The sequence below is a fragment of the Micromys minutus genome, assembly GCF_963924665.1.
Source record: "Micromys minutus genome assembly, chromosome: 10".
Taxonomy (NCBI): Eukaryota; Metazoa; Chordata; class Mammalia; order Rodentia; family Muridae; genus Micromys; species Micromys minutus.
This window is the reverse complement of record NC_137979.1, coordinates 37,298,298-37,324,424: the sequence shown is the minus strand read 5'-3', so window position 1 is coordinate 37,324,424 and position 26,127 is coordinate 37,298,298. Positions and strand designations below refer to the sequence as shown.

Sequence of the window (26,127 nt, the reverse complement as noted above, 5' to 3'; positions counted from 1 at the left end):
AACATTGTTACTCCGCCCCCGATTTCCTGTGCCTCATTCCACACCATCTTATCGGGTCCTCTGCTCATCCTTTCCTGTATGGTCCAGACCCTTGAAGTGTTTGAACTTCCCAAGCCACCTCCAGCCTCCGCCCCGCCCTCATACCTGACCCCTCCCACCCAAGCGCCGCTGCGAGCCCCGCCCTACACCTGGCCCCGCCTATAAATAAATTTTATCAGCGCGGGCCCCGCCTTTCTCTAGCCCCGCCCCACCATCGGAAAGCGCCACCATAGGCCTTGTCCTGGCCCCGCCCATGTTCTGGGTGCGTCAGGCCCCGCCCGGCCCCCACGGAGCTGCTGGCCGGCGTGCGGACTGCGCAGGTGCGCTCCTCAAGCGCGGCCTCCTAACCCCAAGCTGGTCTCGCAGCGTGAGGTTGGGACGGCGGCCAGAGGCTTGGCTGGAGGTGGTATCCGAGACCGCGAGAGCGAACTGGGGTCTCTAGAGACCTCGCGAGAGGGGTTCGGGAGAGGCCCAGCTCGACGGCCGTTGTGAGCGCGGTGGCTACGGGCCCGGCCTGTGTTGCACGGAGTCCGCGGGTGCGACCTGCACCTTTCCCAGGGCCGAGGCCACGCGCAGCGAAGACGAGACGCAACCCCACGCAGTGAGTCCTAAGGCAAGCCCTCTGGACCCGGCCGCTGGATCCGTAGGCCACGCCTGGGCCTGGGAAGATGGAGGGGGAACAGCGGTCCGGCCCATCCGCGCAGAGCCTACTCCCCGATGGCCACTTGATCCTATGGACGCTGTGCTCCGTGCTGTTGCCGGTGTTCATCACCTTATGGTGTAGTCTGCAGCGTTCGCGTCGGCAGCTTCACCGCAGGGACATCTTCCGCAAGAGCAAGCACTGCTGGCGCGACACCGATCTGTTCAGCCACCCCACCTACTGCTGCGTGTGCGCGCAGCACATCCTGCAAGGAGCCTTCTGCGACTGCTGCGGGCTCCGCGTGGACGAGGGCTGCCTCAAGAAGGTCGACAAGCGTTTCCCTTGCAAAGAGATCATGCTCAAGAACGACAGCAGGGCTGCAGATGCCATGCCCCACCACTGGATCCGCGGCAATGTCCCCCTGTGCACTTACTGTGTGATCTGCAGGCAGCAGTGTGGCAGCCAGCCTAAACTCTGCGATTACAGGTATGGCTTTTGTGGGAGGCAGGATTGCAAACAGTGGGTGGTAAGACCTAAATTCATCTCAGCAAATGGCTTAAACTACTCACGGCATCCCTGGTATTTGCAGCAGGTCTCATGTAGATGTTGCCTTTTTTCCCCTTCCTTTTAAGACAGTCTCCTGTATCCCGGACTAGCCACATACTCACTGGATAGCAGATGACCTTGAACTTTTAATACTTCTGCCTTCACCTCCGCATGCTGAGATCACGGGTGTGCAGCACCAGAACCAGTTCATGAGGTGCTGGGTATCCAACCTAAAGGCCTTAATTACGCATGTTATTCAAGCACTCTTAACAACTGAACACCCCCACCCCTAACTCCCCACCCCGGCCGGGGCTCTTAATTTTCATCAAAGGCCTCTTAAGTGCTGCCTGACTCATGGCAACTCTATAGCACCCCATTTTACATAATGAAGGGTACACAAAGAACCTTTTGCCAGTCCCAAAACCAACTGGTTCTTAGTTTGGAACATTGAAAACAAGAGTCTTCTCAAAGCAGCTTTTTAAATTTCTTCTGCTAACACAGCGATTGGTGTCCTAGTCAATTGTTTGACACACAAGACAGGAAAGGAGTATTGTGCTTTCCGATCATATATGTATAGGGGGTGCTCCTTTGCAACAGAGTTGTCTATGTGGAGGTCAGGAGACAACTTTGTGAAGTGAGCTCCCACGAGTCCTGTGGCCCTTAGCTCATCAGGCTGCTGGGCTGTCTCACCAGCCCTGAAAGGAAATTTCTGTTGTCAGATCTTTCAGGAGTGGTGTCTCAGATGAGTCACCTGAGTTAAACTGAGAATGCTTTCATGGCTTCAGCATACACACTGAACAAGGACTTCTTGCATGGTGGGATGCTGTGTGAAACAGGCTTCCATGTTGGAGGCTGGTGGACAGCCGTGCTGCCTTGCTGATCATCTCACTTGAGAAAACCGAAGAGAAAGCGGGGCTGGTTCCCCAAGATTTCCAACACCCATCCTTGTCAGAGCCTTGTCTGGACTTCACTGTGTAACAGGTTTTGTTTCCCACAAATAGAAATTCCCACACACACTTTCAAGAGCCGAACAGAAAGGTGGTGATAGCTCTGAAGCTTCTGGAAGCCAGAGCACATTGCGTGCGTGTGTTGTGTGGGTATCTGCACTCAAGTGCGGAGCAGATACCCACAGCAGCCACAAGGGGGTATCAGCCTACCCTGGAGCTGATGTGCTGGGGACCAAAGGGTCCTCTGGGAGAACAGTTGTACACATTTATAAACACTCATCCGTCTTCCTTCCTGTCCTCTTGAAAAGTTCTTGTTATATATGAACTTACTGTCTATGCTGGGACACATGGAGAGCATTACTAATAAGGAAGCCAGAAAATAAGCTAAAATCGAGGTGACCACAGTCAAACAAGATATGTGGTCACCAATTCGAGGTGTTTTGTTTGTTTTTTAAGTTGTGTGTGTATATGTGGGTCTTTTACTTACACGTTTATCTGCATCATGTGTATGCTTAGTACACATGGAGGCCAAAGGAACACATCTGATCCCCTGGAACTGGAGTTAGAGGGTTGTGAGCTGCTGTCCAGGTGCCGGGATTCAAACCTAGGTCCTCTATAAGAGCATCCAGCGCCCTTAATCACAGATTCATCCCTCTAGCATCGCTCTTAACTTAAAGATGTGTTAGGTTAGCTAGCTAGTGGTGGCATGAGCCTTCAGTCCCAGCACTCTGGAAGGCAGAGGCAGGCTGATTCCTGAGTTCAAAGACAGCCTGGTCTACAGTAGGAGTTCAAGATAGCCAGGACTACACAGAGAAACCATGTCTTGGGGAAAAAAATTATTAGATTAATATACAAAATAGTTTCTTTTTGGTATTTTCATACATATGTGAAATTATTCTTTAATCTTATACGTTCTCTTCTGGAATCTGCTTTCTCTGTAATTTTTGTCTTTTTGTAGAGGCCTGCTTCTAGCCCCACCACTGCAACTGTATTTCTGTAGCCCCCCCATCTTTTCTCTAGCTTACCTGTTCTTCTCACTTCTTTTCTGGTAAAATAGGGAATTGGGTTCCATGTAAAAATTCGTTATATTAGTTAGGCATGGTGACTCACACCTTTTTAATCCCAGCACTTAGAAGGCAGATGCAGGAGGATCTCTGTGAGTTCAAGACCAGCCTGGTTTACATAGCAAGTTCCAGGACAGCCAGAGCTGCATAGTGAGACCCTGTCTCAAAAAAGACAAAACAAATGAAAAAAAATGTATTATATTTGGGCTTGGAGAGATGGCTCAGCAGTTGTATTGGTCACTCTTCTAGAGAGGACCCAGGTTCAGTGCAAAACACCCACTTGGGGAGGGTCAGAAATTCAGGGTCATCCTTGGCTACAGAGTTCAAGGGCAGTCTGAGATACAAGAGATTAAAATGAATTGAAGATAAACTAACACATATTTTTTATAAGTATAACAAAAAGATTTCTGAGTAAGTCAAAGCGTTTGCAGTCATTAACCCCTCATGAGAGGGGCATCAGAGTGCACTCTTGCCACCGAGTCTCACAGCCTGAGTTATCTCCAAGGCCCACATGGTGGGAAGAGAAAACAGACTCCCAGTTTTCCTCCAACCACCACACAAGTGCTGTGGCATGCCCTTCTAACATATATGTGATACCTTAGAAGGTAGATAGGTAGAGTTTTAAAAACTAATGAAAGATAGATATGGTCAAGGCTTCATGGTAACACTTTAAAGATGAATATAGCACGTAACAATTCACCAAAAAAGGGCAAAAAGGAAACTTACTTTTCCTAGGTATAAAAGACCTCTGAGATAAAACAATAGAGTACTTTTTTTAATCTTCAAGACAGGTTTTTAGGTACTAATGGACAGTACTTTAAAAACATGGTTTTCAGGGACTAGGGAAAGTAGCTTAGTTGGGAGAATGCCTCCCTAGTCTGTATGAAGCCCAGGTTCAGTTCCCAGCACCACATAAACTCCCCTGGTCATGCACACCTGTAATCTCAGCCTGACAGGGCAGGAAGATCACAGATGTTCAAGGTCATCCTTGGCCCAATACCGAGTTTGAGGCCAGCTTGGTATGAAACATTAAGAAGAAAAAAGAAAATAAATTTTAACAGAAAAGATTGACTAAGTTATAACATATCCATATAATGTAATATTACACACTTCTTTCTAACCCATGTTTTTAGAAACACATACTAGCTTAGGAAAATATGCCTAATACCAACTAGGAAGAAACACAGTATCCAGTACATATATAGGCCACTTCCTACTTTTCGCACTATTAAACTGGAGTAAGTGCTCCAAAGAACTAAGTGGCTGTCTGTAGATGACTTTATATATTTCTACATACCTAAATTCTCAAGCATGATAGTGTTTTTTAAAATACTATTTTTAAAAACTTAGTAAAGAAATTCGTGACTATATTCTAGTTTTTAGAAACTTAACTAACACACAAAAATAGCACGCTTAGACGTTCATGCCTTCCCAGCCTTAGTCTTGTCTTCCCAGAGGAAATTATTATGAAATACTTGAGTATTTTTGCAGATTATGTTCAGTAATAATACACTATTTTTAGGCTATAATTATCTTTTATAAGGCCACCATCATGTGTCACCCTGTCAGAAGATTTTGGGAGGTTCTTCAGGGCATTAGTTTTTTTTTTTTTTTTTATGTGCACTGGTGTTCTACCTGAATGCATATTTATGTTCCCCATGAATGCCTAGTGTCCCCAGGTCAAAAGAGGGTATCAGATCCTCTGGAACTAGAGTTATAGATGCTTATGAGCCACCACGTGGTTGCTGGGAGTCTAACCCAAGACTTCTGCAGAGTAATAAATGCTTTTAACTACAAAGCCATCTCCCAGCCCCCTGCCCTTGCTTTATCGACACAATGGGTTTTTGTTTGCTTGTTTGTTGGGTTTTGTTTTGTTTTGTTTTGTTCCAAGAACTTTGTTTTCTGAATGGGAAACTATGTGGCTCCTCACAATATTCCCTAACTGCTTATCTCCCTGTGGCAACAATTTACATGCCAAATCTGATTAGCCCGGCTGGTGAGAAACCCAGGAAGTAAGTAGATCAGCTTCTCATTCTCATTCTTATTGGCTGTGGGAGGAGCTGGAAAGATGGCTCAGTAATTCTGAGCACTGACTGCACTTCCAGAGGACCTGGGTTCAATTTCCAGCACCTATATCGCAGCACCCAACTTTAACTCTAAGAACTGACACCCTCACACAGACATACATTCAGGCCAAACATGAATGCACATAAAAAATTAAATAAATAAATAAATAAAATAGATGGTGAGATTTGACCCTTTTCCACCACAAATAAATGTTGTATACGGGGAAATAAATAGAATATACTAGTTAGAGTTAGCTGAGCTACAGTCCTATATGTGTAGATAATAAATAGAACAATAGAATAGCAGGAACAAGTCCTGGGTTGTATCCCCAGCACTGGGGGAAAAACTGACCCAAGCCAAGTTTGGTACCACTTGCCTATAATTCTAGTACTCTTGAATTTGGAGTTCAAAGCCAGGGAGCCAAAAAGCAGAATCTTAAATCAAAAACAAATATATATACAGTGATCGCAGTAAAATAGTAATTAGCTGTAGGCCACCAGGAGATGGAACAGTTACATCAGCTGTAACCATCTATTACAGTTTCTGACGTTAAAGGTCAGTATAAATGTGAGCAAGCTGTGTTGTGATTGTCTCAGACACATTGTTCAGGAATCTATTTTTAGCCATCAGTAGAACTCTTGAGTAAGCAGCAGTAATTACTTGACAAATCTCAACATCCAAAAGGAAAGAACACCTTTAAAATAGAAGGCCCAGAGTTAACATTCACTACTTTTTAAATTGATTTTGTCCTCTGATGGCCTGATTTTGCTAGTCAGATGTGTCTTGTCTGTGAGTGGATTAAACAGTTTAGCAGATTAATAATAGAAAGCCTGAGCCTCGCTAGCACTAATCCCTGCCTGTTGTTGGCACAGGCACCCAGTACAGAGTAAATCTGGATACACATGTCCTATCTTTGTTTTAGAACCAGACATTGAACTATTTATCAGCCGCTAAAGAAGTGGGATGTTTGGGGGCTGGAAAAATAGCTCTCTAGCTAAGAGCACTGGCTACTCTTTCAAAGAACCCGGAAATAAATAGTTTAAAAAGAAAGAAATGGGATGTTTTACTTTCTACATAAAAGTTGAAACATCTCCAAACCAGGCTTGTGGAACTACAGATATCATAAATAGATTTGAGCTAACACACACACATTTCTAGTGTATAGCTGTTGTTCTAGATTGACCTTTTTAGGGAGGTTGTACCTACTGGTGTTACCACTTTAAAAAGTATGATCATGTGTAGAACATTTTTGTGGAAATTTTTTATTACATTTATTTCTGTGTGTATAGAATGTTTTAACTTTTTAAAAATATATATATTTATGTTATGCATGTGAATACAGTGTCCCTATCTTCAGACCCACCAGAAGAGGGTATCAGAGCCCATTACGGATGGTTGTGAGCCACCATGTGGTTGCTGGGAATTGAACTCAGGACCTCTGGAAAAGCAGTCAGTGCTCTTAACCTCTGAGCCATCGCTCCAGCCCAAATGTTTTAACTTTTGAGAGAAAGTGGTCTGTGCGTTGGGAACACTGGTTTAGCTCTAACTGACAGTTGTTTCTTCTTCCCTCAGGTGCGTCTGGTGCCAGCAGACAGTTCACGATGAGTGCATGAGAAGCAGCTTAAAGAGCGAAAAGTGTGACTTTGGAGAATTTCGAAATCTCATCATCCCGCCCAGTTATTTAACTTCCATTAACCAGATGCGTAAAGACAAAAACACAAATTATGAAGTGGTAACTAATTGATTTTCTTATAAATTTATTCATTTAAAGTTAACATATAAGATAGTTAATTCTGTATATTTGAGAAAAATTAGGGGGCTAGAGAGATGACAATAAAACCTCACCCACGGTTCACCATGGTAACAAACATCTTTAATAGCACCATTTAGGAGGTAAAGGCAGCAGGACCAAAAGTTTTAAGGGTAGCTTAGTCTATATTGCAAATTCTGTAATGCTTAGCAAAATCTGGTTTCAAAACTAAGAGGCAGGGGCTAAAGAGGTGGTTCAGCAGTCAAGAGCACTACTGTTCTTCCAGAGGATCGGGATTGGGTTCGCAGCACCCACGTGGAGTCTCAGAACCAGCTCTAACTCTAACAAAGGGATCCAGTGCACCTTCTGACCTGTGGGCATTGCTTCGATATAATACATAGGCATAAATGCAGCCAAAAGGCCCATCCATGCGTAAAAAAGTAAAAGAGCCTTAAATCACAGTACTCAAGAGGCAGGAGGCAGACAGATCTCTGTGAGGCCCTGTCTCAGAGAACAAAGCAAAAAAACTAGGAATCACAAATAACGAACTCTTGCAAGCTGATATATCCCCATATACATCTAGAAAAGGAAAACAGATAAGAGATAATAAAATCCAGTTCGTCGATGGAGAGACTCTGAAATGTAAAGGTCGAGTATCCCTAGCCCAACATTTTAAGTGTCATGACCCCCACAGGTAGAAAATCCTCCTAATTTCAGGACAGGTTGTAATAAAAAAGTGTAGGGACAGTGAAAAATATCCTACAAAATTACCTGTGTGCTATGTATGAAGGTTCATACATAGTTAATTAAATCAACTTCATATTAAACTTGGATCTAATTTCCAAAACACCCCATTACCTACCATTATGTGTGTGCAAACACTCCAAACTAAGACACTTCTGGCTAAGCATGGTAGTGCATGTCTTTAATCCCAGCACTCTGGGAGGCAGAGGCCAAGTAGATCACTCAGTTTGGGGCCAGCCTGATCTATAGAGTATAGTTTTCAGAGTATCCAGGGCTACGCAGAAATTTTGTTAGGGTTGGGGGAACGACATGGGATGACGACAGGACACACAGGGACAGACAACAATGCTACAACCTACCACTTGCTGGTGATCTGCTGGCACTTGTTCGGTAGAGAGGAAGACATGCTGTCTGTTTATACATTCACTGGTGAGCCTCCAGGCTCTGATGGATAGGTCCAAATTCAGCATCACACAGGTGCCCCTGATTAAGATCTATGGAATACTAAACCAAACCAGAATTAGTAACTATGGGGTTTGGTGATTGTAGGAGGTGGAGAGGAAACGGGAGGAGAGACCCAGAGTAAGTAACACTTGTATGAAAGAATAAAGTGAGACCTTGGGTTGGGGGGCGGTACACCCAGCACTTAGGGTTCAAGCACTTTCGGTAAGGGATACTCAACCTATGTAACTGTGTGGTAAATTATCTCATGACTTTGATTATTTTAGAAGTCAATGAAAATTATTAAGAACCCATTTTCTACTTGTTTTTATGCTAATGTGATTTAACAGTAGAGTGGACTGCTTTATTTTATTTTTTTAAAGATCAATTTATTTATTTTATGTATATGAGTACACTGTAGCTGTCTTCAGACACACCAGAAGAAGGCATTAGGTCTCATTACAGATGGTTGTGAGCCACCATGTGGTAGCTGGGATTTGAACACAGGACCTCTGGAAGAGCAGTCAGTGCTCTTAACCGCTGAGCCATCTCTCCAGCCCCCCCCCCTTTTTAAGTGGACTGCTTTATTAATGAGTTCCTTTATAAGTTTTTATTTCATGTATGTACATATGTGCTTGTACCATGAGCACATATGTGACTCCATGGATGCCTGCACTCACACATGCACATCACACAAAGCTGAAACTGAAAATAAAATATTTTTAAAACTCTTATTACATTTACGTATTTCATGGGGGCTTCAAATGAGCCATGGAGCATGTGTGAAGGTCAAAGGTTAACTTGTGGGAGTTGGTTCATTTTCTGCCAAGTAGGTTCCAGGGATTGAACTGCGATATTAGTAGTGGCAATGAGCACTTTTCCTGCTGAGCTATCTCAGTGGGCCCTAAGTATCAGGCAGAAGTCATTCAGGACATGCTTAGATATTCATATTTAAAGGGACTTCTAGCTATCTTTAGCAAGCTCTTGTGAGCCACCTCAAGTGGGTTCTGGGAACCACACTCAAATCCTCTGCAGGAGCCCCATGAAAATATTGTTTAAAGAATGAAAGGGGGGCTGGAAAGAAGCCTCAGCAGTAAAGAGCACTGGCTACTCTTCCAGAGGCCCAGTTTGAATTCCTAGCACCCACATGGCAGCTCACAGCTGTCTGTAATTCTAGTTCCAAGGGATCTTGCACCCCCTGGCTTCTGAGGACACTCCTTACACATGATGCATATTTAGACAGACAAAACACTCATCCACATAAAAATAATGTAAATTATTAAAAGTTGATTAAGTTTAGCTGGCAGGTGGTATCACACTTCTTTAATCCCAGCACTCAGGAAGCAGAGGCAGGCAGACCTCTGAGTTGAAGGCCAGCCTAGTCTACAGAGTGAGTTCTAGGACAGCCAGGGCTGCACAGAAAGGTCCTGTCTCAAAACAAGAACAACAAAAAAAGTTGATTAAATTTAATTTCTTAAAATGGATGATGCAGAAGAAATACTGTGGAGACAGGAAATGGTCCAGTCAGTACTTGCCATGCAAGCATAAGGGGCTCAGCCCTCAGCATCTGTGTAGAAGGCTGAGCGTGGTGGCATCTATGAGTAATCCTGCCCTAGGAAGACAGAGCTTCTAGGCCTTGGTGGCCAGCCAGCCTAGTATAACTGACAAGTCCTGACCCCTGGTGAGACCCTGTCTCAAGAAAGAGGATAGGCTCTCTGCTGGAAGACTTTTTATCCTAGCACTTGGGAGTCAGGGGGAAATTGATCTCTGAATTCCAGACCAAACAAGACAGTATGAGACTCTCTCAGAGAGGGAGGGAGGGAAGGTCGTCTGACCTCCACATTGAGACGTATACACATAAGAAGTTGACATTGAGTGGAAGGCCAAGCTGGATGGTCCTGTGCCATTCCTGGGCTTTTTATTGTGTTGATGATACTGCATAATTCTTACTTCAGCAAATAGCACCACTGTTAATAAGGGAAGCTTTATGTTTGCCATCTCTCAATCTAACCCCATTTTGTTTCTGTTCATTTTTTTAGCTTGCTTCTAAGTGTGGAAAGCAATGGACCCCATTAATAATCCTGGCCAACTCTCGTAGTGGAACTAACATGGGAGAAGGACTGTTGGGAGAGTTTAAGATCCTGTTAAATCCAGTCCAGGTAAATAAAGGAAAAAAACCTTCCTTTCTAAGTCTCCTTACTTTTAGCTTTTATTTTCCCTGAAATGCAATGGTTTTTGGTGCCTTGGCTCACTATTTAGTCATAGGAAAGAATAGTAATTACAAAACACTCAAGCCCTTCAAATATAAAGTAAAACAAAAATCACAACACCCAGCAATCCTGTTTCAAGGGAAATGAATGAAGCCTTATGTCCCACAGACTTAGGAGCAAATGTTCAATGGTGCAGTAACCATAATTGCCAAAAAGTAGACAGGCTTGACTGTCCATTGACTGCTGGATGGTTAAACAGGTTGTGTATTCATAAAGTGGAATATTTTTCAGTGAATGAAGGAAATAAACCATATATGATAGTGCATGAACTTTAAAAAGACACTGCTAACTCATCAGGCTGGAGGGATCATGCTGTATAGCTGCATTCATGTGACCTGTCCAGAAAAGGCAAGTCAGTGGAGTCAGAAAGTGTAGACTCATGATTGCTGAGGCCTGGAAGTGGGAAGTAACTATGGGGCCTTGATGCATCTTACTTTCTAAAAATATTATAAACTGAATTATGACAGCAATTGTCCAAACTGAAACCATCCACTTGTTCATTTTCAGAGAGAAATTATTTTAAAAAGTAAGATTATACCTTGTTTTTTAAAATGGGGGAGGTATGCTACTAAAATTAAATGAATCCAGGTGTAATGGCACACTCTCATAATCCCGGTACACAAAAGAGGCAGAGACAGGTGGATCTCTAAGTTCAAGGTCAGTCTGGACGACACAGTAAGATCCTCTCTTAAAAACACAGTTTTTAGAAAAAGAACGTATGTCTGCACTAGCAGGTAATAGTCCGAAATGTAATTGCTGTTTTTCCTTCCAGTTTTTGCTTTTTACATCTTCAGTATTAGAGCAATAACCTAATGATAAAGTAAATTTCTAGCATGTAAGGCACCAGAGTCAGTCCCTAGCACCAAATAGGATAACTGCTATTAACAGTAAGAGGCACAAATTTACATTTCCTTAGTGATTTAAATATTTAAATATATTGCCGTTGCAATATATCTTCCTGATTTCAAACCTGATGACTAACTAGTAACTTAACAGAAATGTGGTGATTTACCAAGTTTCCTACCATTGGAATTAAGATTGTCCCTGTACTTGGATTACTATAAACTATACCACAGAAGCCACCTATACAAAGACCATTAGTCTCTAAGAATTTCCTGTGTCAGTAAATATTTATAAATAATCAGAGTCCTTACATTTTAGGACATTGTGTATTTGTCAGAATTATTTTTTAGAAATCTGCACTAGTATTTTGTTTTTAAGGCATAAAGAGTGGAACACTAGAGCTTAGCCCACTATACTGTGATGTGAGTAGAAAGGAGCCAGACAGTATCATAGACTTAGTTTGAATTGTATCTCAGCATCTGCAGATTCACCAGCAACTAATGTGACCTCCTGGGCCTTGGTGTCCTAGTCAGTGGGATGAGGCTGGTTCCTCCTTTGTAGGTCCGTGTACAGGATGAGCCTCAGTAAACAGGAGGTGTAGCCCTGTCTCTGGGGAACTGGGAAAGGGAAGTATGCAACAGCCAGTACTGCTGCTCAGCTGTTCAGCTAGAAGTCATCGGCAGGTGGAAGACAGTGCTGGGTAAAAACCTTTTCTTGTCCTTTCATTTGTAGGTGTTTGATGTAACTAAAACTCCCCCAATCAAAGCCCTGCAGCTGTGCACTCTTCTTCCTTATTACTCTGTTCGAGTCCTCGTTTGTGGAGGGGACGGGACTGTGGGCTGGGTCCTCGATGCCATCGATGAGATGAAGATTAAGGTATCTGTCTTTGAGAACTACTGTAATGGCGGATGGTGACATGGCTCAGTAGTAGAGTGTTTGTCTGGCGTGTGCACACCTCCCCACCCTCACCCCAAAGGATGAAGTTAGCAGGTGATTATCAGAAGATGGTGCCAATTTGGATTGTTAGGAATGAGACACTGATGAAGTAGTTAGCACCCTAACAGTTGTAGTTGTGTCTTTGTTGCATTAGTCTTTAAATTTTACCATTACTATTATGCTACAAAATCTAAAGAGAAGGCTCTGCAGTGTGTCTTTTATATTCTAGGGACAAGAAAAGTACATTCCAGAGGTTGCAGTCTTACCTCTGGGAACAGGCAATGATCTGTCCAATACCCTGGGTTGGGGTACAGGCTATGCTGGAGAAATCCCTGTTGCACAGGTCTTAAGAAATGTAATGGAAGCAGATGGAGTCAAACTAGACAGGTAAGCTGCATGTGCTAGCTGTCTGTTATCTGAGTTTGGGGATATTATTTTTATAAATGAAGACTTGTGTAGCTACAAAATGCAATGAAGTTGGTCAGGCCTGGTGACTCGGAGAGAATTGCCATGAATCTGAGGCCAACCTGGGCCATAGTGTTGAGATACTGTCTCAAAAACCAAAAACAAGATAAATGTAATTTAAATATTTGCTGTACTCATACCAGATACAGGTGTCTTGTTCTTGATATTGTAAATGGCTCAGTTATAAATTATGCCAAAATTTGCACACTTACTTAGATGTATGTTCTCAAATGCTTTAAAGTAGCACTCATTAAATAAAATAGCACTTGTTAAATAGAATTTTTTATATGTCAGGCTACCTAGAATATAGGGTTTTTTGGTAAAAAGTACTCTTTTAACTTCTGTCTTTTAGATGGAAAGTGCAGGTAACAAATAAAGGATACTACAATTTGAGAAAACCCAAGGTACGTGTTTAGTGCTTCAGTAAGCAGTTTAGCAAATGCACAGTGTCCATCTGTGGGTAGGATAGAGAGATCTGGTACAAGGGGGGCCGGGTACAGAGCAGAGCACCAGAGTGCCAGCCTTACTCGATAAGCTCTACTACCTTGGGTCCAGTTTTCCTCATTGGCTTGTATTTTGGGTAGTGTTAGCTGAATACTCTGCCACTGAGCCCCATCCGGGCCCCCAAGCTGGACTGTATAAAATGTGTTGTGGAAGAGTATCTGCCACCTTGCCAGATCAAGTTAATTTGGGTCAGCAAAGAAACAGAGTTTCCCTCACAGAGGTGAAGCATGCCAGCAAATAGCAAGCAAATAATACAGAGGTAAAAGAGTATTTGTTTACTGGGAATGGAAGTCCAGGTTTCACACATGCTGCCCAAGTACTGGATTCCGAGCTACCCACAATCCCCATCTGTATTTGAGAGAAATTCTAAAGACGGTGTGACCGTGGCTTACAGACATGGGCAGAGCATGAGGACAGTGTGGAGACTCCCTTTTCAGTTTAAAGACATTTTTAGAATTAGAGACTTGTCACTGATGCCCACAAAAGGAAGAATACATAGCTATTTCTAATTTTCACGATAAGATAAATGGAAATAGTGTTAACCAGGAAAATAAAATAAAGAACTTTAGTTCCAGTGTAATAGGATGTGTTACTGGCATAGTGACTCAGATGACTGCGGGGTGTTGAACAAGAGGCTGGTGGTTTGTGCTTTCTGCTTAGGAATGAGAACAGAGCTAGACATGCAGACAGAAGAATTTAGGCTGAATTGAGAGTACAGACGAAGGTAATAAAACGTTAAGAGCCACAGTCTGAAAGTTGCAAAGAAGGTACAGAGCAAGTAGTACCATGAGAACACAGGAGCAAAAAAGGCTGCAGACAGTTCAGAGCCATTGCAGATAGAAGTTCTGTCAAGCAGAAACGGCGGGAGCCCTGTCTGCAGCTCTTAGCCCAAAGCTTCACCAGGCAGGGTATGTAACTGCGAACAGTTAATAGAGAAGGCAGTGCATTTTCAAGAAGAATGCAGACTAAGATTGACCTGTGTACGGCCCAGCTGGTAGCAGTAGCGTTGTCCGTTCCTCTCTCCCAGGAGTTCACAATGAACAACTACTTCTCTATTGGACCCGATGCCCTCATGGCTCTCAATTTTCACGCTCACCGTGAGAAGGCGCCGTCTCTGTTTTCCAGCCGAATCCTTAACAAGGTGTGTTGGATAAAATAACATTTCCTGCTTATCAGCGAAGGTACAGTAAAAATCAACAGTTCAATTATATTTAGCACTCTTAGATTCAGATCACACTGACTTACAGAAACGTTTATGTGTTCTGCTTTGTGTAAGATTTTAAATTAAAATCCGTAAATATATTTTGTTAACTATAGCAAGAGTTTTAAAATTAAAAGTTGGAATATTTCATTTATATGTAAGTTAATTGGAGTATGTTGAAGTTTATCTTAAGTAGCTGAAAGAAATTCTAGGGAAAATAAATTTTTGGTTATGTCACTAATAGAAAAAATATATTCCATTAGCTTAGGAAAGGCCCACAAAGCAGTAAAGTCACCTATGGCACTTCCAGACATTACTGCTACAGTTCCTAGCAGAGCTGGTTCCTTACATGAAAGCATTGTTTGGGTTTTGTGTGTTCTTTTCTAGTTTTTTTTTTTTTGTTTGTTTGTTTTTTTTTTTTGTTTTTGTTTTTTTGTTTTTGTTTTTGTTTGGTTTGTTGTTACTGTTTTTAGATTGGTTTTTTTGTTTTGTTTTGTTTTGTTTTGTTTTTTTGAGACAGGGACTCTGGGTATCCTTGAAACTTGCTATATAGAGTGGGTGGCCTTGAATTTGCAGGCATCTACCTGCCTCTGCTGATATTAAAGGTGTATTCCATCATGCTTGGCTCTGTTTAGGGTTTTGTTTTGTTTTTGTTTTTTTATTATTTTTTGGCTGTGAAAATTAGTTATATCCCTATTTTTGTTTGACAAATAGTTGAAATTTCATACTAGGTGGCAGAGGGTGGAGGCTGTCTTTTGACCTTCACAGACAGCAGAGTGATGCTCTGTGGGAAGCAAGAAGGCAGTTCTGCTCGACATGACTCAGTAGCCAGTGGTGGTTTAAACTTCAAGAGTCTGACCCCAAGTGGTTTACTTTAGGCATATTTAAGCTCAGCACAATTTGGTGAAAACTACTACTGGTGATAATTAACTCACTCCCACACGCACAGCAAAGTGTGCATGTGTCTCCTTGAGGAACGACAGATCAGACATGACTCCATAGAAACTCTTTGTCTAGTCCATAAAGATCAACTGAGGAAAACACACTTTCAGTAAGGGTCAGGGGGAGGATCTGGTGCCAGAAAAATCTTCAGCCATGCAGAGAGTGCAAGGCCACCAGACTAGAAAGCTCCAGCCTTTTGAACAGAGAACAGGTTTTACATTCTTCCCTTGAAGGAACAATTCCATGTGTGTGAGAGAGAGCACAAAGACCTTCATGCCCACAATAACTCCACTCTTTATTTTTTAAAGAGAACTGTGGCTGTAATAGAGACTAGGGTTGAACGTCACTTGCATAGCTTGTCTAGTTATTATGGGCAAGCATAGCAAAATTGTAAGAATAGCTAGCAGAATACCAAGGAAAGGGGAAAACCATCTTAACCACGATAGCTATTTAAAGATCACTTGAGAGATTTTGTTTGCCTCTTTATGCAAATCATCAATTCAACCATTGATAACATGAGAGAAATCTAACACATTAAAGCAACAGGAAATTATGCCAGGAAATTATCTAAACAAATAATCTATACAGTAGCTCTACTTTGTAAAACAGTGGTTCTCAATTTGCTCATCTCTTGATTCCCTCCTGCTATTATTTCTACTGTTGTATTAATTTTACTGATCATATTAGGCCATTTTTGAAATCATTGTATTTAAATAATTAGTCCTAAGACTGGTAATTTAAAAAAAAAAATTGTAATAAAAGACTCTGAGAGTCTTTGTATCTGGGAGACCCCTCTCAAAGAGACACGGAGGCAGCAATCAATTGCAAAAGCAAGAAGTTTATTGATCCTGGTGCACTGGGGTCATCCAACACCCTAAGGAGAGGCAACCCCAACAGACTATTATAAGCAGTTTTTATACTTTTTAGGGATATTGGTTACATCAGCTAGATTATAATTCAAATTTATTGGCTAAGCATATTGACCTTTAAATCTATTGGATAGTGAACATGGACTGATTGTGACATGCATCAGGACTCTATCTGGGACTTTCCAGAGGGTCAGGTGGTTATCAGTCAGTACATTCTCGGTTTTTCTGAGAATTATTTACTCAAGGATGTTCCTTCACTGAAGCCGGGTGGGCCACTGGGCCATTGTTCCCTTTATCTCTATTTGTCAGGCACGGGCTGGGAGACGAAGGGGAATTTGGGGAATTTGGAGGGCAAGGGTGTCAGGGGTAGAGAAATTTCCACTGTGACTTTTTTAGTAGCAGCAACCATTTCAGGATCCAATAGATGCAAAAAAACCATCACAATTTTCAGGGACAGCTCTCTTTCATAGACACTAATATTTTTTAAATAATATTACTAAGACAACATGGGCTGGGGAGATAGGTCAGTGGTTATGGGCACTGGATGCTCTTACAGAGGACCAGAGTGTGATTGCCAGCATCCACATGGACAGCCCACATCCCTTTTTAACTTCAGTTCCAGGGAGTCAGATGCCCTCTTTGATAACTACAGCTACTAAGCATACATGTGGTGCATAGACATACATTCAAGCAAATCACCCACACACATAAAATAAAAACATCTTTTTTTAAGACAATGTTACTAAGATAATAAAGATTGCTATTTATAGAGTCAGCAAGTTTAGTTCTCTGTCAACCCTTCTGTATTCAAAACTGTTTATACAGTGGTTGCTAGATTTATGATTTTTTTCTGTAAATAATCTGGAGATAGAATTTTCTTGCCCCAACATAGTCTTATAAAATGTAAGTCAGGAGGCAATGTTATGAAACACAAAATATCCCATTCATATCCCACACTTCCTCTGAAAGACTAGTTAAACCACAAAATAATGGGGTTGATTGTAACCTTCTAAAGAGGATGATTTTATAATTCTAAACAAAATAGGCCTGAGGTAGGAGAATCACCACAAATCAAGGCCAATGTGGACTGCATAGAAAGACTCTGTCAAAGGGGAGGAAAAAGAGGGTTCAGAAATGCTGCGCAGTTGGTAGAGTTCATGTGTAGTATGCATGTTGCCCTGTGCCAAGGACCTGCCTCCCACTTGGAGGGGGATTCTGAGGAAATGGTGTTCAGGAGCTGGAAAAAGAACAACTCAAAGTCAAATCGTGGGTACAAGCTGACAGCCTGTGTTCTGCTTGAGACATCTCTCTCTGTAGATCTCCAGGCAGCTCATCCAGATAGCTACACATCAATTAAGTCATTTATTCCAGGTTACGTTTTTAATTGTACCACAAGTCAGCATTCCTGACCCCAGCCCCTAGATTCTTAGAGCAAGCATATTTTTTTTTAACATTGCAAATGAATTCAGAGATCTGCCTTTGTAAGCATAGAGTATAAGGTGTGGTTATCCTTATCCTCATCCTGAGATTGCCATTCCCATCAAGCCTGGGTCTAAACTAGCTTTGTCCCAGGCTGACCTTGAACTCAGGAATCTGCCTGCCTTTTTATCTTTCTGGCAAGCTGGCTTATTAGTGTAGCTGCCTCTGTTCTTTTAGGTCTGTGAAGCCCTACATATAATTCATATTGCATCCTTACATTTTGCATAGTTGAGAAATTACAATTTTTTTTTGAACTTTTATTTTCAGAGTTCTTTCCCACAGCCATAAGGGCTGTCCTGCAAGTCCCATGGAGTCATTAACCTTGGCAGAGAGAATATTCCCCAAAGGAGGAACATGAAGTAAAATATATATTTGTTATACAAACAAGCTTCATGCCTATGCCCCGTTGGCTCTGTTCCAGAGGCAGGAACACTATCATGCCATCCTTTAAATGACCATGCAGGATTCAGCAACTCTGGGTTTATCCCCCAGTACCCCTTAAAACCAGGTGTGGTAACAACCAGCCAACTGTAATCTCAGTACCCAAGAGGTAGAGGCAGGAGGATTAGGAGTTTCGACTAAGTATCAAATTCTAGGCCAGATGGGGTTACATGAGCCCTGTCTCCAAAAAGAGAGAGAAAGGCTCACATTTCATGTGTTCACCTAGAATTCCTCAGCTGCAGTTGCCAGATGAAATGGATGCTGAATGAGTGTGAAACTGAGTTGCATGCCAGAGGCATCCCAGATCAGTGCCTAAGCTTTGCTATCGTGTTTTCCTAGTGCTTTAATGTCATGTTTACAGTGTCTTCCTGATTTAATGTCATAGCAGCTTCTTAGTGCTTTAAGGCCATAGTTAGTGTCTACTTTATAGTGTCTTCTTGATGACTTAATATCTTTTGTTCATTTCTCACAGGCTGTTTATTTATTCTATGGAACTAAAGATTGTTTAGTGCAAGAGTGTAAAGATTTGAATAAAAAAATTGAGGTAAGCTACTAATGTCTTTTCTAAAGGCTTAGGTATTTTCTAGATTCTGAAGTTCTTTAACAAATGCTGAATTTTCCACAAACATACTTTGTTCATGGATGTAGAGTGGTTTTTTTGCTTTTAAGATATATATATATAAAGTACACTGTAGCTGTATTCAGACACACCAGAAGAGGACATCAGATCCTATTACAGATGGTTGTGAGCCACCATGTGGTTGCTGGGATTTGAACTCAGGACCTCTGGAAGAGCAGTCAATGCTCTTAACCACTGAGCCATATCTCCAGCCCTGTATATATATAACTAGTTTTGTGCCTTTGGTGGCACCATATCCCCTGGAGCAACAGTTCAGGACAGTTGTAAGCTGCTGTGTGGGTACCTGGGAACTGAACTAGATTCTCTGTAGGAGTAGCAGGTATTCGTCACCACTGAGTCATGTCTGCACCCTCCACTTACCTAGGTTTCTTTATGTTCATTATTCCTTTATGTTATCACTACAACCCTCAATGTCAAATATTACTATATGCCCAGAGACTTGGAAATTAGGTACTTTTCCTAAGTCACATGGTTTGTGGCCACAGGAACTAGTAGTCACAAATTAAATCCAGGTTTGTTTCAGAATCTGTTTAGCTGCCTGATAATAAATTTAAAGTTTTTAACACAGTGTTGACTCATCTGAACTCTCAGGAAAATGTAACAGATTAACTCATGTTTTGTATGATACCTCTTACAAACTAAAGCAAATAAAAATGTATTAGCAGTAAGAATAGGACGTTGTTGATTGTGTGAGTTGCTACAGAACCCCGACATCATATATAGCAGTCTTGTGTATCTTGCTTGCTTCTAGAAAGAATCTGTAATGCTTAGTAACAAAAAAAATATTAGAGGAGCCCCAAAGCATTGACAGATAAGAAGAGGAGAAATGATAACCACCTTGGCAAGAATGGGCAGCATGAACATGTGAGGAGCCACCCAGCAGGGAAGGAGCGCAGGATCCTCCATGAAAGGGTTACTGAGTAGTGCTGAGGATCAAGCCCTGACACTTGCAGGAGAGCTTCAGTGCAGGGAGGAAGAGGGCAAGAGCCAGACGAAGGGCATCCAGATACAGGCCAGGCCACGGTATCCTACCAGCCTGTTTAGAGTTTGAATTCTGCCCCGTGCCAGGCTAATAAGCCAGTGGAGGCTCGTACTGAGGGAGTGCTGTGTTGGTTTGTACCCACCAATGTGTTAGGGCATATGAGAGAATGAGGCCAGAGCGCACAGCCTGGAAACCTCTACAGGGAAGATAGCAGGTTCTGCCACAAAATACTGTCAGAAATGCAAGACCGACACAGTGCCGTGTGGTTTTCTACTAATTTGGATGTAGGGAATATGGCCTGGGAGTGTGAGGTGCCATGCTGCTCTCTAGGATGGGAGAATGGAACAGGGTGCAGAGGTTTTTCTGAGTATCTTACTTTTTTGGGAATGGGGTTACACACAAGTGCAGGTACCTAAGTAACTAGTTCCGGGAAATCTGATGCCATCTTCTGGCCTCCCTGGATACCAAGCATGTAGGCGGTACATGACATAAGCAGGAATTCACACCACACATAAAATGCTTTGAATGTATAAATTAAAAAAGGGCAAGGTGATGGAGACTGAAAAAAAGGACAATGTTGATAAACTGATTAAAAACTGTTTCTCTTGGGGCTGAGGGGACAGCTCAGCTGCCTTCCAATACAAATAAATGAGGACCTTAGTCCAGTCCCCAGAAACCAAGTTTAAAAAAATAAGGGCCAAGCAGGGACACTCAACCAAGAAAAACAGCTTAGGTTGACCTCCACACACGCATGCACACGCACATGGCAGGAACAAGCCAGTTAGTTAACAGTTAGTTCTGTTGTATGAAGACGAAGAAAGGCCAGGTTGCCTGCAGTGCCAGGCAGGAAGTTGTCTTCCCTCATGCTCGTTAGAGAATGCTGTGGAAGTGGGTGCCCTGTGGTAACTAACCACTTACATTTCTTTAAAGCTAGAACTGGATGGCGAGCGAGTTGAACTGCCTAACTTGGAGGGTATTATTGTTCTGAACATTGGATACTGGGGCGGAGGCTGCAGACTGTGGGAAGGAATGGGAGACGAGACGTATCCTCTAGCCAGGTATGTACAGTTGTGATGTAGCTTGGTTGTTGGGGGTGGTTTGGAGTAAAGTCTGTAAAGCAGGTTAATCTTGAACTCAGTCCTACTTGAGCCTCCCTGGAACTAGAGCATGCTTGTCGGCACCACAGCTCACTGCAGAATGTGCCCTGGGTTTTGTTGTGTTGTGTTGTGTTGTTTGGTTTGGTTGTTTTCAAGACAGGATGGTACTGCGTAACTCTGGTATACTGGAACTCAGATCCTCTGCCTCCCGAATGTTGGAATTAAAAGTGTGCAGTACACCTTCTGTTTTTGTTTTTGGTGGGGTGGGTTTTTTTTTTTTTTTTTTAATTATTATTGTTGTTGTTGTAGTTGTTGTAAAACATGTTGAGATCTCATGTTTTCCTCAGATTTTCACTGCTGTATATGTTAATAATAAGATGGTGGGTAGGTGTGGTGCCGCCGTGCCTTTCATCCTGTGGATGGATGGATGGATGATGGCCCGCCTGAATTAGAAGTGTTTTCAGCAATTTGACTTTACTGCCTTCTGTAATCCATATTTTCTTCTTCTCATGTCAGACATGATGATGGCTTACTGGAAGTTGTTGGAGTGTATGGGTCTTTCCACTGTGCTCAAATCCAGGTGAAGCTGGCAAATCCTTTTCGAATAGGACAAGCGCATACCGTGCGGGTAGGTGACAGGGATTGGTAGCAGAAGACAGCAAGCATCTCTCACTTGCCCCAAACTTTATAGCTTGTAGCAGGGGCTTGCAGGAAGCTAGCTGGCCAGCTAACGAAATAAAATGCCCACTGGAAAAGAATTCCTAAACAGTCTATTAAAAGGCTATATTCAGATTAATTTTTTAATGTCAAAGGTTAAGGACCCATGGAGGTAGTGGTGTATAGGAACAGCTGCCTATAGTTTCTAGAACAGACACTTTTCTAATTGTTTTCCTGATTTCAGCTGACTTTGAAGTGCTCCATGATGCCGATGCAGGTGGATGGGGAGCCGTGGGCCCAAGGACCCTGTACTGTCACCATAACACACAAGACACATGCACTGATGCTGTACTTCTCTGGAGAGCAGTCGGATGATGACATCTCAAGCCCTTCGGATCACGAGGACTTAAAGGAGGCCGAGTAGAAGGATGAGATGAACCGGCACCTGCCCAGACCGGTGACATGTCCTCCACGGGATGTGCTGCTGGCACTCCGGCCGATTTCATTCCTAGTATTTTTTGTGTGTGAGCCATGTAAACAGCATTTCCACCTCTAGACTTCAGTGTCACAGACAGACTCTTCTGTCAGCAACACACTCTGATCATTTATCACTAATTGGAAAGGAAAAAAGAAAAACCACAGGAAGGCCCACGGAGATGGAATGCTCCTCTGGCTGCACATCTTCAGACTGGCCTCACGTTGCACTGTGCACTGCCTTGGTGGACAGGATGTAGATGGGGAAATCATTCCCTTAGTTCTTGCTATGGTGACAACACACTAACCGTTCGCTTGCCTTTTGAACGGCCATGGCTAACATGGGCTTCCTCCTGCAATGTGCTTCCTAAGATTCCCACACCTCACACCAAATGGACCCTACGTTCTGATTTCTAGGAGTGCCTGAGGAGAAAAGAGAAAGAAAGATGGCATAGTTCCTGTTAGACTTCCAGGTATTTCATGACCATATTGAACTGAAGTACAAAATCTTTTTTCTTTTTTTTAAATTGTTATTGCTTGGGCAGTACTAGGAATTGAACCTTGGTCCTCTGGAAGTCTAGATGAATGCCCTGTCATTCTAGTGTGTGTGTGTACACACACACACACATGTATATATGTATACACAACTAGATAGGTAGATAGGTCTAAAGTAAGATTAGAAAACTTTGGATTGGAAGCTCTACAGTTCACCAGCTTTACTTTAGACTAAAAGATATTGTTGACTGGAAAAAACAGACACATAAGGGGAGCTTCCAAGTCAGATTAGTTATTAAAAAAATTCCAGGCTGCCCGCCTTCTCAAGTTGAGTGGTCTTGTGTTGTGAAGCACTGTTAACAGCATTGCCCTCGGAGAGGGAGCTCTGCTAAGATGTTTATATCATATTTATTCCAAAGTGAGAAAGATAGATTTGTAACTTATTGTTTACCTTGCGGCATGATGCTTCTGTTAAGCATTTACACTGTGCTATACAGCTTTATTTAGTAAAGTGTCATAAATCTGCTGCTCACAGTCACACAGCACTCTCGATTCCCATGATATATACCCACCTGTGCCCATTCCTCAGACCTTAAAGGGAAGGCACATAAGTAAGAACTTGGGGCTGCAAAGCTTTGTTTCTTTCATGACCCCTTCACCCTCCATTGCAAAGTACTTATTGGAGGCAGGTCCATGGCTCTCCATTAGAGGGCGCTCTGCTGCTGCTGGTGGTGCAGTTAGCCACACCAGTGACATCTAGCTTGGTGTGTTTCTGACACATGGTATGTTTGCACTTGCTGGTCTTGTGAGAATTAATTTCTGAAAGACTAGAATCTATTCCCAAAACCACCATTTTATCTCCCTTTTAATGGTTTATTATGAATCTACAGTCAACGAATTGCCATAAACTTCAATTTTAGTCACCTCAGACCTAGACCATGTTTTTGAAAGGACAACTTAGTAAATAAAATATTAGTGAGTACATTATCTAAAGTAATTTTACCTTGCTAATTTAACCTCTTCCACCTGTTCCTGGGTGATACCAAGTTCTGCTATTGAAAGATGTTCCAGAGTTTGTTCCTACTTTCACCTTCACAGCGGACAGCTGCAGCCGAGGTCTGAGATGGCTGGAAGAGTTTGCAGCTTGTTCCTTGGGAAGGATCCTGTTTGGAGTGTGAAATTCATCCTTAGATTCATGGTCAGAATTGTTATAGAGTCACCCCCCAATGAATATGTTAAATTTATTGTGGATGTTGTATTTCATAATGTTCTATTTGTGGTAAAACAATGTATTAACTCTGGGCTATCAGCCAAAATAGTTAGGGTAACTACTGAGATACTCCAGGTAGAGCAGGCTTGTGTCCCGTTGCCACAACACACCGTGATGTCTTTCTGATGCCTTACTCAGGTTCCATTATGTAACTTCCACTTCCAAAACATGCCAATATTTTATTTACCACAGCTCACACTTTTAGACACTAGTTTACCCAGCATTCCAGATAAATGTATAGGCATGTGCCTTGTTTGAATACAACTTGTAATACTTGGTGTTTGCAAGTTATATATTAGATGGTGATAGCTTATTATCAAGCCTCTGTACTTCACAAAATAACTCAGTATGAGACTCTGTCCCATTTAAAGTTGTCTCCATAGCAACACAACTTGCACATTCTCAGGAAAAACTATGAACCATCTCTTTATCTGTTTCCACATCTCTCGCCTTTTCTGCTGTGATGCATTCCTCACGCCTCATGCACTTAGTGGCTTAAACTCCAAATAGGTCTTTAGGCAGATAGTTTTCAGTGTTTGTATATATAAGAGTCGGGGGCATTTCTGTCTCAGAATAGACGCTGTCCAGTAGTAAGGTAACGCAACTTAAATGTTTTAGACTTTGTGCAACTTAGCTGTGAACCTGTAATGTAGCTGATATTTATAAACTTTTACAGTGAAAACTATTTATTTTATTTTTTTAGAGTCTGAGAATCTGTAGCAGTTGCCTATAGAGTATTTGTGTGCCTGGTTGTTATGTAGGCTGACTCAGAAAAGTTCTTTCTGTGCCGTGTAAACTTAGTACTTCTGCCAGCATGTCAGGAAGTAATTTCCATCTGTAACATAAAGTAAAAAATATTTCTAATGTACACTGTGGGATTTTTAATTTGCACTAGCTAGAAAACTTGAAAGGTTATGTTAATTTGCACATTATAATGTGGACCTAAATACATAATCTGACCAGAGAGGTCAGGTCAGTAGAATAGGCGATGACGTCATGATGCTTTTGTTCAAAATAAAAATTTGAATCACGAAACCAGCACTTTGTATTCAGAAATGGGGGTGGGAGGTATTAATTTGGTTTCTGTGACTTTTTAAACTTACGAATGGTTTAGGACAGGGGATGTTAAGTAAATTTTTTTAAAGGTTTAAATTTTTATTAGAAAAGTTATAGCAAAATAAAAAAGGAGTTACCAAAGTAAATTTTATATATAATTTTTTTTCTCTGTTTTTAAGTCTAGAAATTTTAAAGGAGAAATTGTTTTGTTACATCATGCCAATCCTCATGACGTCACATGCTCAGCAACAGCTCACCTTTATAGAGCATGTCCTGTTTCACACCTAGCCCCCGCATCTCAGGTATTCTCTGAGAGCCAGGAGGGCCACAAGTGTGGTTAAGGGGTGACTTCCTGCCCTTTTTTGAATCAACTTGGCAATCCCAAAACCTAGAGGCTGAGTTCAAGGCCAGCCTGGCTATATATGAGGACCTTATCTCAAAACAGTTGCTTGTATTCTAACCCAACTGGTGACCTAGCTATTAGAAATTGATAGTTCCTAGAGTGACCTAGTCTTTAGTTCCTGGAGCAACATAGTCTTTAGACTGCTCCATGGACTCTTGGAAAGACGGGGAGTAGATCTGGTGGAGCAGAGACGAAGCACGTGCCTCCCACCTCAGTCAGTGTGGCATCTTAAACTGCACTGAACTCTACTGAGTTATGTATAAGACCAGTAGGTAAAGTATTTCCACTATTTAAAAAGCCGACCCTCAGTGGGGCATGGCTAATAGCAATGTCTGTAATCTCAGAGAGAGGCAGGAAGGTATGTAAACCCTGTCTCAAAAAACCAGGGCTTTTAGGTGTGTGGTTGGTTTGTCTGCATGTATCTACACCATGATGGTGTGGGTACTCGGAGTTGAACTCAGGACCTCGGGAAGAACAGTCAGTTCTCTTCACCACCGAGCCATCTCTCCAGCCCCAAGATCGTATTTTTGTAAAAGGGATTTGGAAAATACTATGATGACTTTGTCACATGATTGATTTTTCCAATGATTTTTTAAAATGCATTCCAAACCTCATGCTTTTCTGAAAATACTCTTTGGGGGAAAGTATCTTAAAGAGTCAAATTTTAATGCCGACATTGGCAAGATTTAGCCCTCTAGAATAGCTGTCGGATATCCAGAAAGTATGTAATCATTATGCTGACATTAAGCCAAAAAACCGGTCTCTATAAGGATAGCCTGGGCTACTCACTAGAGGAGGCAGCACAGAATACACTGAACAGAAAAGGAATGCCGATCCCTTTGGTGACTGACATAGAATGTTGAAA

At 42.2% G+C, this 26,127-nt stretch overlaps 1 protein-coding gene across 2 annotated transcripts; it reads left to right on the top strand.

The window, feature by feature from the left end:
* Positions 1–407: 407 nt before the first annotated feature.
* DGKE (diacylglycerol kinase epsilon) lies at positions 408–24,358 on the top strand. 2 transcript variants are annotated; one of them, XM_080923242.1, is made up of 11 exons: positions 408–1,165; positions 6,876–7,035; positions 10,278–10,397; positions 12,084–12,227; positions 12,517–12,674; positions 13,105–13,156; positions 14,284–14,397; positions 18,661–18,732; positions 20,741–20,868; positions 21,424–21,487; positions 21,809–24,358. In XM_080923242.1, exons 1-11 carry the CDS (start codon positions 708–710, stop codon positions 21,986–21,988), a joined length of 1,650 nt encoding a protein of 549 aa, XP_080779368.1. In that variant the 5' UTR covers positions 408–707; the 3' UTR covers positions 21,989–24,358. The 2 variants fall into 2 exon arrangements, with proteins under 2 accessions (XP_080779368.1, XP_080779367.1); XM_080923241.1 differs by having other exon boundaries at positions 21,424–21,535.
* Positions 24,359–26,127: the final 1,769 nt, after the last annotated feature.